At 44.4% G+C, this 13,320-nt stretch overlaps 1 protein-coding gene and 1 non-coding gene across 2 annotated transcripts in view; one reads left to right on the forward strand and one right to left on the reverse strand.

Annotated features, from left to right (window-relative positions):
* PAPSS2 (3'-phosphoadenosine 5'-phosphosulfate synthase 2) overlaps positions 1-13,320 on the forward strand; it is a 49,144-nt gene extending 35,824 nt beyond the window's left edge. Inside the window, exons 9-13 of the mRNA XM_036027515.1 lie at positions 2,202-2,407; positions 8,006-8,141; positions 9,333-9,601; positions 10,673-10,902; positions 11,491-13,320. Coding sequence (XP_035883408.1) covers positions 2,202-2,407; positions 8,006-8,141; positions 9,333-9,601; positions 10,673-10,902; positions 11,491-11,632 — 983 coding nt within the window. The 3' untranslated portion in view covers positions 11,633-13,320. The remainder of the gene's footprint in view (positions 1-2,201; positions 2,408-8,005; positions 8,142-9,332; positions 9,602-10,672; positions 10,903-11,490) is intronic.
* Positions 7,317-7,437, reverse strand: LOC114498349. The gene has a single exon (XR_003684773.1). It is a non-coding gene; the product is annotated as a U6atac minor spliceosomal RNA (small nuclear RNA).

A 13,320-nucleotide genomic window follows, 5' to 3' on the forward strand; every position in this document is an offset into this window, starting at 1 on the left:
CTTCTAAAGAGAATTTAAAAGGTGTAAGTGAGAAGCCTGGAGACTTCGGCTTTATAGCTACCAGAGAGGGCGTTTTGCCTCCAAAACAGAACTCAGATCTCAGATCTTTCATTCTACTGGAGGCATTCCAAATGTTGGGTTTTGAAAATTAGGTTGAAAATACTTCATTAATTTGTGGTACATTCCTCAAATCCAGACGTAACCGCATTTGTCCTCCCGGAGTTCAGTGTTTTCTCGCTTCATCTTCCTGTCATTTCCTTCTGGGTGTCAAACCCGCAAACTCCCCAGAAACCTCCCTAATGTTCTTTATGCCCCCATTTTCTTACCTGTCAGTACGACTGAGGTATTTGTTAGACTGTCAGGGTGTCATTACAGAAGGGGAAGACGGTTGTGGGGTTTTCTTACGTTAATCGTCCGGCTCTGTTAAAAAATGAGATGTTTCCAAGGTGCCAAACTGCATCCTTTTAAGCCCCAAACTAAAAAACAACTACACCTTTTAACCATTTTATCTAGAAACATCTTAAAAAACGTTTTGTCTTAAAAAAACCCAAATAACTTGTTATTCACTTATTAAAAGAAAAAGGAAACTTTAAAAACTGACCCTGCCTGCATTTGTTATACCTGTCACTAAGCTGAGCTCTGATGTGACTGACGGGCCCTGAGGACTGGGAGGCCAGTCGGACTGTTGGCCTCACACTTAAGGAGGCTTCATGAGTCTGTATTTTTTGTTACCATATTAATGTGTTGTGTTTTTTTTCAGAGAAATAGGACAGAGAGAGAGGAAGGGAGGGATGAGGGAAGAGAGAAAGATTCCTTCCTTCCTTCCTTCCTTCCTTCCTAGGAATCAATTCAGGCAATTGCAGAGGCTTAACAAGTTCAAAATCTTCAGAGTAGGCTGACAGTCAATAGACCCAGGGAAGAGTCACAGTTCAAGTCCAAAGGCAGTCTGTATTACCGAATTATACACCCTAAACCTGTATAGTTTTATTAACCAATGCCACCCCAATAAAGCCAATAAAAAAAGAAAAGAGGCAATCTGCTGGCAGAATCCCCTCTGCTTCTGGAGAGGTCAGACTTTCTCTATGACAGCCTTCCCCTGAGTGGATGAGGCCCACCATGGCATGGAGGATAATATGCTTTACTCAGAGTCTACTGACTTAAATGTTAATCTCATCTAGAAATACCTTCAAAGAAATGTTTGAAATTCAGAATAATGTTTGGCCAAACATCTGGGTATTGTGACACATAATTTTATGTTGACACATAAAATTAATGATCACAGTTTCTGTCTGTTTTTAGTTTTCCAGTCTTTTCCCCTGTGGTCAAGCTATCACTTGACATTTCTTGCCCCTGAACATGAATTTTCTGAACACCACATTCCACACCTTCTAGTTTGTTGTGTGGTGTGCTAAGAAGCCAGAACATCCGGTCTCCTCAGATACCTTTTAAAGTAAGAGATTCCACATAAAGGTGAAAGGTGCTCCCTCTCCAGAGAAAGTGCCTGAGCTGTAGTCACTAACTGTTATGTCTGCTTTCACTCCACCCTGTTTTCCTGACTGATGCTTCTCAGCTGTGATTGAGCTAACACGACTCGGGATTCCCAGCGAAGTCTTTTCAAAAACATTTAAAGGTGATGCTGTACCAGCACCACAGCAAATGAATGACATCAAGAGGGCTCCTCGTTTGGGGTTCTGTTGGTTATATTGTCTGGGTTTTTTTTAATTTTTCAATTCAATTTATTAGCAGTGCAGTTAGAGACTTGCCAATGGTGTTACAAGGTTCATTCCCAAGAAGGACTGGAGGTTTCTGGATTGGTTTGGTTTGACAGCCTTTACTTTGTTTAATTGGAATCTTAAAGACTTTAAGCTTCCTAGTGCATTGAGGTCAGGACCAAGCTTTAAGAAGGGAGCCCAGAAGGGAGACGCCCCAGGCTTGTCACCTGAATTACGGAAGCAACCGCTGTGATTTGAAACTGAGCCCATTTTTCACAAATGCCCCATCTCCTGCTTTGAGATGCCCTGCGAGCATTTCTCATCACAGACTCTCAGGAAACTGGAGCAGGCCACCCAAACGTGCTGCACTGAGGTCTCAGGGCCTGCTGCAGGGACTGTTTGGAAGGGACACTGTACACATCTGAGTCACCCTTACAGGACAGCATACTCTGTATCTCATATTCACATACCATGTGGCTCTTTCTACAGACGGAGTGATCAACCTGAGCATTCCCATTGTGCTGCCGGTCTCTACGGACGATAAGACGCGGCTGGAAGGGTGCAGCAAGGTTGTCCTCACACACAGTGGGCAGAATGTGGCTATCTTGCAAGACCCTGAATTCTATGAACACAGGAAAGAGGAGCGGTGCTCCCGTGTGTGGGGGACCACATGTGCCAAACATCCCCACATCAAAGTAAGTTGCCAAACCTTTGGAAAGGTTTCCTTGATCTCTTCCAAGTTGGGACAAAAGTAGTTCTTTTCAATTCCTTCATGAAGGACTTAAAAAAGCTGTGGCTAGATGGAAGAATACATTTCTAAGGGAGGTTTTGCAGGCTTTGCTTTGGAGATCTTTTTAGAAAAGGGCAAAGAAATGTCTTTATTTTGAAGGATGGTCTAAATGATCTCTTGTGTCCTTAGACCCAGTGATGTCTGGGTCTCTGAGCTAAATGGGAACTGTGCCGGGTAGATAATTTAGTTTAGCATCATGAATAATCGTAGCTATGCACAAAACCACAGCCAGACCTTGCAGTCCTGTCCATTCTTGAAAATTCACCAAGGAAGTCAATTTCTTCATACAGAAGGGTCCAACCAACCACTGGAAAGAGACTCAGAGTTCACGTTCTGTGGTCAAGGCTGGGGTCAGCGACATCCTTCCAGGGAACAAAAATCAGTACAGATATTGGCAGAGTTTCCAGAGGGAAAAACACCACATTTTCATCAGTGAATATTTTTTAGATTGAAAATGTATTCATCTAATTAGGATCATTTCAAGTCTGTCCTGCCTAAATGCAAAATAGACTAAAACTCCTCAGATTCCTTTACAATTTCTAATTGTTTGGGGTGGTGGGGTGGGAATGGCGGGTATTATGGGATTGCTGGAGGTGATTCATTTCCCATAAAGAAAAATATGTGAAATTGATTCCAAAAATCATTTCTCATCTGAGATGAAAGCATTGGGGTTGAAAGTTAAAGAGACATATACTGCTAATTTGACTTGTCAAATTCCCTAGCTGGGGTAACTAATTTTCAGAAAGGTCACAGGAGGGGGCCAGCCTGAGCCCCAGGAGACCCTTAAAAGAGCATCTTCTCTCTGGGTCTCAGTGTCCTCATTTATAAAAGTTGGGGTCCAGACTCAAAATAACATTCAAGATCTCTTTCAGCCCTGAGACCCTGTAAAATGGATGTTTAAATAAACCTGTCTGAATCTGTCAGGCAAACTTATGTCTTATTTTTTTCCCCAGTTGTGAAATGTTGCAATATAGGAAGGGCCTTTTCAAGGCCGCTAGACACAGCCCCTGATGCCAGAGGTCAGTTGGCCGCAAAGCAGCTTTTTGTTTATTGGACCCAACTGTCCACCCTGCAGATAAGCATCTTTAATCTTAACGCACATCCAGCTCCAAGCCATCTGAGCAGTTTCTCTCCCAGAGGCTGGCAGACTGTCCTGGAAACAGCTGTACATCTAGTGCTGTTGGAGGAACTATGTTCTGGGCCTTAGTCTATGGCTGCTTCATTCCTTTCCCGATAGTAGTCACATAGGTTTGTCATTTCATCTTCGATCAGTGACCTAAGGAATGGTTGTCTGTGTTCATGCCTGCTGACGTCGTTTCACCCATTGGGCCTGACATCCACCAACCAAACAGAACCTAAGGAAGCTCTTAAACAATTATTTCTCTTTATCTTGTCTTGCCACCTATGTTGGCAGTTGAGGCTCAGACTTTCTTAGAAGTCAGGCAGAATGGTGATGTGACTGTGACCTGGTCAGTATAGTCAGTGACTCTGCCATAAGGTTGTTAGAGGGACTCTGGAAACATTCCCAGTGAGCTGTCCGGTGGTGAGAAATGGGCCATGGGTGACCAGAGGGAGAAAGCCACTGACCCTGTACACAATGCACTTGGATGATGACAGTGTGTTTACCAGACTTGCAACATTTGGGTTTTATTGGGAAGGAAATTCTGCATTTTTTTAGTACCTTGAAATTCACATAATACTTACATACCTCTCTTTTTCAAAAATCCCAAACTTTCCGAAAGTAATTTCCATGGGGCACTGGGAGTGATTTTGCATAGAAAAATGGTCAGAGTCATTAGGGAAAGGATCTGCCCCTGTTGCATTGCTCCTCACTGATGTCACCTTGACCTTCCATTCAAGTCAACCCAACCCTCTCTCTTGTCTCTAATATGGAACCATGTGACATGATCGCAGATGAAAGCATGAGGAGGAGCAGGTGAAACTTATTAAACTAATGTTGGAGGAGCCCTGTTGCCCTTCATCCATGGCTTGCAAGGCTTTTCCAAACAATAATTATTTCTCACAACCTCTTGTGAAGTAGCTAAGAATCACCACTCCTGTTTTACAGATGTAGAAACCAAGAGAACAGGGTGTGACTTCCCTTCAGCTCTGCAGTGAAGACCATACGGTCACTTCCATCATCAGAGCCACCCAGGGAGCTTTAACAATTACCCATGACTGGATCCTGTCCTCACAGGGTTTAATTGCCCTGGGGTCAGTTCTGGGTGTTGGGGGTGAGAGTTCCCTGGGACTCTACGGTGCTGCGCAGGCTGCAAACCACTGCATTGGACATCACCAGGGGTGCTCTCCTGTGTGGGTCCCCCGGACATATCCTGCAAGTGCCTCACACTCCACAGGGGCAACCTCGCCCCCAGCCTGATTCCTTTTCTGTGTCCCCCAGCTCAGTGAGTGGCTCCCCCACCCCAGCACTGGCCATGTCCCAAGCCTGGATGTCATTTTTACTTCTGTCGGCTCCCTTGTTCAGTCAGTTAGCCATCAATCCTAATGTTTCTGCCTCTTGCACTGCTTGAATCTGTCCACTTCTCTTCTGTTCCCGCTTGTGCCAGGATACTTTGTTTCTTCCCTGTCTCTTGCCTTTCTCCTCTCTGATCTTTTCTCCATCTTTTCTCTAGAGGGAACTATTGAAGCTTTATTTGGGAATTCTTTGTGAAGATATGACTCCATACTACCTCTTACCACCACCTCTGAACATATTCTCTCCTCCCCCATTCTCCCCACTCATCATCTTCTCTTACTTTGCACATGCTAGTCCCTCAACCTAGGACACTGTTCCATCACCCCTGCCTCCTCACCTTAGGAGGAGGTGTTACTCCTTTCCCATTTAAGAAGTTGGTCTTACTCCCATGACCTATGAACCTGACTGGGTGTCCCTTCTTTGTCCTCCCAGAGTACTTTGCCTTTGTCCTGTCCACACCTGTCCCACAGTATTGTTACCCATTTACTCTTCTGTCAGCCCACAAAGACTGCCAAACCATGAGATCAAGGACCACATCTTGATCTGCCTTGATCACCATCAAATCCCCAGCAGCAAGGCGGGGGGGCGGGGGGGGGGAGCACATAGTAAGTGCTCCCTGGATGGAGCATGAGCAGAAGATACCTCTGAAGGTAACACTGAAACATCAGCGTGGAGACAACGGCTGATGAGGGGCAGTGAGTGCAATGGAAAGAGAGCATTGTTTGGAGGAGTCAGCTATTTGCACTTGAATTCTGCCACCTCCCCTCTGCAAAGCTGCTTTCTCATCTGAAAATGAGGGCATTCGGTCCACAAGTTCCGAATCCCATCACTATGAGAGAGATCACAGAAATGAATATTCTCCACTTATATAACGTTAGTTTCTCTTCTCAACTCTGTTCTCTGAACTCTTTCATCATGACCTTCTTTCCTGAAGTCACCATTTCTCCCTTCCTTTTGCTTTTTTCTCTCTTCTCTGCTCTCCCCTTTTCATTTGACCTCTGGACCTTCCTGTCCTCAGGTGCTGCCCTCCTGATTAGCGGGTTCCCGTTTCCTCTCCAGGTTGAAAGAAGAGGAAGCTTTCAAGTCTTCCTCTTCTTGACCTTTGTGAGCCAATTCACCTCTTCACAGCCTTCCTCCTAGTGTTTGAAGTCATCCTCTCCTCCTTTCTGCATTCCTGCTATCTGTAATTCTGGGCCCAGTTCCCCTGTTGCCCATTTCACCGTGTGTGTGTACAGTTCTGCAAACTCTTTAGCTGTGTGTGGTCCCTTGCCTCTCTTTGGCAGGAGGTGGGGACTTCTAGGAAATTAGGCAAAGCCACAGTTTTGGGGACCGTTTGATCACCTTGGGGAGAGAAATGCCCTTTATTCCTCTCTAACCTAGTAAAACCAAAAACATCATTTCAGCATTACCCTTCAGATAGGCACATTTTAGGCTACATAGTGCAGGAAATCCGTTCAAGGTTGCCTTGCAGCTAGAACCAGTGTAGGGTGGACCCCTAGTGTCTAGAATGAGTTACTACACTCCCAGGGATTTGGGATCTTAAATCCTTCAAAAGTTTATCTATGGTCTAATTTAAGCAATGAGGAGAAAGTAAATGTGTGGGTATAGGTGTTTGAAAATATTCTTGTTAAGGGGTTTTTCTGAGCTCAGAGTTTCGAAAGGTGGCCATGAAAACATAACCAAATCCCTTGCACAATCACCCTCTCTCCACCCAGGGCTTCTCAGCCACAGCACTGCTGAGGTTGGGCTGGATAACTCCTTGTGGGAGGGGCTGTCCTGTGCAATGGCCTTTCCACACTAGATGCCAATAGCATACCCTCCCCACCTGTCAGGACAATCAAAATTGTCTTCAGATATTGTCAAATGTCACCCGGAGAGGCAGACTCGCCCACTGTTGAGAACTGCATTCCCTTACCCTTGTGGAATGCAAGTCATTGTGAACCCAGCACCTGACCATGACAGGAAGTGTGAACCAGAGCTACGCCCTCACCACCTTGGTGTCTTCCGACCAGCTGTTGGCGATCAGTCAGCTCTGCCCCCACTCTTGCCTCCTTCTCCTCCGTGACATTTCAGATGGGCCACACTGTCCTTGGGCAGGGCAAAGAGCAGTTGTGGAATCCAACCACATGAAGGGTCGGACGACCATTATTTGACTGAGGAGTAAGATTTCTGTGTTTGTCCTGATGCTTGAGTACAGACACTTGCTCTGAGTCATAGTTGATTGCACTGCAACATACTTAAGTTTTTAGAAAAAAACGAGGGTTGTCATGTTTTTCTTTTTTGTGAGTTCATTGAGACACAATTGACATAATACATTGTGTAAGTTTAAGGTGTAGACATAAAAACCACGGTTCCGTGCCACCGAGTGGGTGGGTGGGCGATGCCCGAACTGTGTGCTGTCAGGCCCAAGGGCGTGCTCCCGCCCTGCGAGGGGAGTGCTGACCCTCTCTCCCCGACCCGGGGTTTCTTTTTCATGACTTTGACCATTCCTCACACCTCATGTGGGTCCCACAGTAGAAATACAAACAGGAGCCCACATACTACCTTTAAAATTTACATATCTAACTAATAAACTTAAATTTAAAATGTTCTACCTTTCTACTTTGACAACTATGCTTTGGTAACAATCTGGAAGGCCAGGTTCAAATTTAGGCATTTTGGTTCTGCACCAGAATATAGGAGTGCGCAGAGTCGGCTCTTGATCTGCAGCGAACCTGTCTCTCCCTTTCTGTGCTTGGCCTTGACCCACTTCATGAAGGCCCTCTGGGCCTATTTTGCTTCTCTTTTAATTTCTAAATGGAAAATGATAGATATAACCTGCACAAACAAAAGCTCTTTGATAGTTCTCAATAAATTTTAAGAATATAAAGGGGTCGAGGGACCACAAGTTTGATAACTACCATGCTAGAAACGCTGAAGGACTCCAGGCAGTTTTTCAACAGTAACTCAGGACTGGTCCAGAAGGAGAAAAATTTTCAGATAAATAGAAATCAATATTATTTACTAATTTTAATCATTTTTTTCTAGATGGTGATGGAAAGTGGGGATTGGCTGGTCGGTGGAGACCTTCAGGTGCTGGAGAGAATCAGGTGGAATGATGGGCTGGACCAGTACCGCCTGACCCCTCTGGAGCTTAAACAGAAATTTAAGGAAATGAAAGCTGGTATGTAGGCTGGCTCTGACACGTTACTACTCCTTCCCACCCTCTGATTACAGGATTTAGAATGTCAGGAACAGCATGTTTATAGTATTAAAAAGATGGAAACATCTTCTATCGATATATTTGTTGATATGGAAAGTTTATAAAGTTGAATTACAGCCATACACTGGAATATTATCCAGCAGTTAAAAATACACACCAACACAGAGAGATACCCAAAGTATATTTAGCAAATGAAAAAGCACCTTGAAGAACCTTATGTATAACATAATTTTGGAAAACAAAATAAAATACAATAACTTTTTTTTAAAAATCGCGATGCTATTTCTGTGTGTAGAAGCGGGAATGTCTCCTGCAGCAGCTGTCTCTTGGGGGTAGAGCTGGATCAAGGGGAGGGGAAGACTCTCACTTCCCGTATTTTGAAAAAGAGAGAGGAAAAGAGATAGGATTATGGATTTTTATATTGTTTTGGACTTTTCTGTATTTCCCAAGTTTTCATAATGGCTATGCATTATGTTGTAAACAGAAATAAAAAATTAAGGTCCTCAGGTATCTATCGCTAAGTGGAGTAGGTTGTTGTTGTTTTTTTAATTGATTTTTAGAGAGAGTAAAGTCGAGAGAGAGAAAACTCAATTTGTTGTTCTTGTCTGTGCCCTGACCAGGAATCAAACCCGCAGCCTTGGCTGCATATTGGGGACAACGTCTAACCAACCGAGCCACCAGGCCAGGGCCATAAGTGAAGTAGTTTTGAAGATTTCCTTAAAGAGAAGATGAAACTTATTTTATATCTCTAGATTGTTGAGACCTTGCAGAGGCCCCAGAAAATGCCCCCCATCGTTATTCACCTCCTGGGGAAGGGGGCACTGGAGCAGGAAGCAAGAGGATGAGGCGGGTGGGCACCCGCCTGAGACTCGGTTTGCCGCAAAGGTCCTGGCAACCTTGTTTTCTTTTCTGAATCAGGCTCTCTCTCGGGGGCTTCCTGCCTCTGTGTCCTGTGTAAGCAGTCTGACATTAGCAGGTACCTTTGGAGTGACGCCCCTAAAGACCCAGGTGGATTCTCCAGCTGATAATCAAAAACAACTGGATATAATGAATGCACTGAACAATACATATAGCTGTGTCTTTCCTTTCTGTTCCTGAAGACAAGTGATGCTGCATTTCTTTGACCTTGGCTTTTATGTTTCCCGTGCCCAGATGTGGTGTTTGCCTTCCAGTTGCGCAATCCTGTGCACAATGGCCACGCTCTGCTGATGCAGGACACCCGCCGCCGGCTCCTGGAGCGGGGCTACAAGAACCCAGTCCTCCTGCTCCACCCTCTGGGGGGCTGGACCAAGGACGACGACGTGCCCCTGGACTGGCGGATGAAGCAGCATGCAGCTGTGCTTGAGGAAGGGGTCCTGGATCCCAAGTCCACCATCGTTGCCATCTTCCCATCTCCCATGTTGTATGCTGGCCCCACAGAGGTGAGCAGCTCCCTGAGCTGGGCTATGGGCCTCAAAAGCGCAGGCTCCAACTTTATATACAGAAGCCGATGAGTCTCTTGGCTCCTTCTTCATCATGAGCAGATTCTGAAATCTTCTGGTCTCTCTTCTTTATCCAACTTAATTATGTTTCCACTTAGTGCTTAGAAAAGTGCTAGAAACATCAAATCAAGCCTGTTATACACTGCCTTTGAGAATATAGAAGGTGGCATGTAAATGAGGTGAATAATGCAGGTTAACTGGTTTACAAGGCAAGTGGTGTCTAACCTAATGCTGTGTCCAAACTTCCAGTTACTCTGATTCTCCATGCTCTGTGAGCTGCATTAGTAGCTCATGGAGACTGTGTCTCTAAAAGCTTAGCCATCTCCCTTTCGATCACGCAGTGAGCCTATCAAACAGAGACCTTCTTTGTCCCACCGTACCACCAGTGGAGGGGATTTGAACAAGTTTGCGGGAAGTATGATGAATAGAAAGGGTCTCAACCCTTTGGAATGCCCCAAACTGAGTTTAATAAATTAATTCTCTTCAACCAGATCAAAGGTTCAGGCCTCCTAGTCTCTTCTCCATCCTCTATATTTCTATTGGAGCTATAAAGAGGACAATTCATTTTGAAATTCCATTGCTGTGTTGAACTAGAGTCACCGCCTGCACATGAAAGGCAATTAGCTCATTCTTGGCAGTCAGATAAGAGACAGTGGAGTTTGTAATTTCCTTTAAACTGTGATTTATTTTGAATGGGGAAGTAAAATGCACAGTTCTGTAAAACAGTAAGATCTGAGTGTTCCTGGTCTTGTAGGCCTGTTTGGGGAGATTAGGAAATATAACCTCAGGTTCTAAGAGGGGGTATTCTGACCTTTGAAGCCCCTGTCCTCCCTAGCATAACCAAGCACATGAAGAAGAGAGCTTGGAGCCTTTAGACACCTCACTGAGTTTCTTGCAATTATTAGTTGACCCAAGTTACTGAATTACTTTTACAAAAGAATAAAGGTGTAAATGGGGACCCCCAGAACTGGCCAGTGATGACCAGTATGTCCCTTATGTGCTATTTCCTAGGTCCAGTGGCACTGCAGGTCCAGGATGATTGCGGGGGCCAATTTCTACATTGTGGGCCGGGACCCTGCAGGAATGCCCCACCCTGAGACCAAGAAAGACCTGTACGAACCCACACATGGGGGCAAGGTCCTGAGTATGGCTCCTGGTCTCACCTCTGTGGAAATCATTCCGTTCCGAGTGGCTGCCTACAACAAAGCCAAAAAAGCCATGGACTTCTATGACCCAGAAAGGTAGGTGTTCAAAGGAGACTTCTGTGATCAACATCTGTACACCTGGAACATCGAAGCAAAATTCTGGCCCTTTGGAAAACTCCAGTGCATCTCCACATGCTTCTAACTGGAATGGGCATGCCTTGAAGGCCAAGACCTGGCCTTACACATTTTGTGTTCCATAAAATTGTAACACAGCCCCATAAATAGAGTAGATGGTCCGTAAATATTTCTTTTTTAACATACACTTCTTGAACATCAGGACTGCATGCCTGGCACATTAAGTAAAAGGGTGTCCACACAGGAAGAGTTTTTGATGAGTGTTACGGTGTCCTCACTGTGCTCAGAGGCCAGAGAAGGCTGAGCAACAGGAGACACTTCCCATGAGCAGCGTGGACCCAGAGGAAACAGTGAGAGTACAGCTGCCATCATTTCCCCTTCTTCTGCAAGTTCCCTTACTGAGCTGAGAATTTAGCAATTTCCATTTTAGAAGATACAGCATTTTACAGAAGGAAAAAATGTGGCCTCAGAACCCATAACATAGTCCAGGAAGCTTTAAGGAAGACATTATTTACCTAAGAGGAGTTCTTTGTTCCCACCCTGTGACAGGCACAGCGAGTATGACTTCATCTCAGGAACCCGAATGAGGAAGCTGGCCCGGGAAGGAGACAATCCCCCAGATGGCTTCATGGCCCCCAAAGCGTGGAAGGTCCTGACAGATTATTACAGGTCCCTGGAGAAGAACAGCTAAACAGCCCGAGTTTCTCTCTCAAGTGCTCTTTGGTTCCCTTTTCTATTTTTGTGATCAGATGCTTTGTATCCAATTGTTTCTCAATGCCTGATTTTAGAGTTTTATAATGAGGTAAAAATTGTGTCTAAACTTTAACGTCAACTTCCATACACATAGAAAAAAGTGAAACCGAAGACCAAATCTTAGCAGAGGAAAGCAATAATGCTATTATTTTAGAATGAAATTAATTGTATTGTCTACTGTGTCTGAGCAGGTAGGCCCCACAGTTCTTAAAAAGCTCTGACCACGTGTCTCATTTACTTGCTAAGAAGCATATTTTCTAGCTTAAGTTTTGCCAACCTACACTCTCCCAGTGTCACACACCAGCAATTAAATAAATCAGAAGAACAGCAGCCTCTTCTGTACAGCTGACAAAATTTCTTACCTGGAAGAGGTGTACTCATGTTAAGATTCTTCCTAATATTTCACCTCATGCTGTATACAGTCTTACTGCTTAACCTCTTATACACTGAAGGATGACCTGACTGGAGAAACCAAATGTGTGAAAATGTGAATTTAATCTCAGAGATCTATGCAACCTACTTATGGCACTGAAGTTATATTATCTAATTAGAGAAGTCTTACAGCACTTCTGTGCATAATGTAACTTCAATTAAACAGTGCCTTTTCATTAAACAGCGTAGAGTGCTTTGATGACAGATTTCCACCCAGGACTCAGTCTGGCAATATTATGGAAAGTTAATTTTCCTCCTCTTTGCTGTGGGCATTGTGTCCTGTGGAGAGGCTGTGCCTACAGACTGCAGCAGCAGCAGCTATCACTGAAAACCATTCACACCACCAGACTAGTGAGCTGCTAGAACTGGAAAAGACCTCAGAAAACACTGAATCCAACCCGTTCACCTGACAGGTGACCAGACTGAGACGATGTACAAGCATGTGCTTTGTGAGCTGCTGAGCACTGCAACAAAACATAAAACTGGCATTACTGGGAAATGCTGGTGGCACTGAACGGGCCATGTGACTCCAGTCTGGGACTCTGTCCACACAGAACAACACAGGAGCCGGGTCTGACTCGCCTCAGCTGCTTATCGAAGGTCCTTGAACAGAGGGCGCTTACACAGCAGCCTTCTTGGATGCTGAAAGGTCCAGGGTTTTAAAATCCAGCGGATTTCATTCTAGTTGGGAAAAAAATCTTTTCAAAGACTTATTGCTGTTTTGAGACATCGAACCTCTGGTGGCTTTACCTCCTGGGAGGCAGTCTTTTGTACTTTATGCACAATTCCTGGTGCTAAGGGATACATGAAGAAGCAGTACCTTTTATACATAGGTCTCTCTGGAAGAGACTTAAACAGGGAAAACTGTGAGTTTTAAAATATTCTGTTTTTAAAACATGCTAATCTTAGCTAATAAAAGCTCTTTTGAGAATAACATACAATGGCTACAGTGAAAGTGTAACTTTAATAATAAAGTGCCTATATTACTCATTTCATCAGGGGTACTCACAACTGCCTTTAAAAAATAGCATATTTATTGAAAACACAAACCAGGTAGTGCCTTAACTCATGTATTTTGTGATTTTTAAAAATATTTAAAACTGTCCTCCTGCTCTAGTGCCATGTTGTACGAATGACTAGTTGTATGTATAACTGATGCTTATTCTTAGTTTAATAAATTTCTCAAAATGAAAA

This window comes from Phyllostomus discolor, chromosome 5, assembly GCF_004126475.2.
Source record: "Phyllostomus discolor isolate MPI-MPIP mPhyDis1 chromosome 5, mPhyDis1.pri.v3, whole genome shotgun sequence".
Lineage (NCBI taxonomy): Eukaryota > Metazoa > Chordata > Mammalia > Chiroptera > Phyllostomidae > Phyllostomus > Phyllostomus discolor.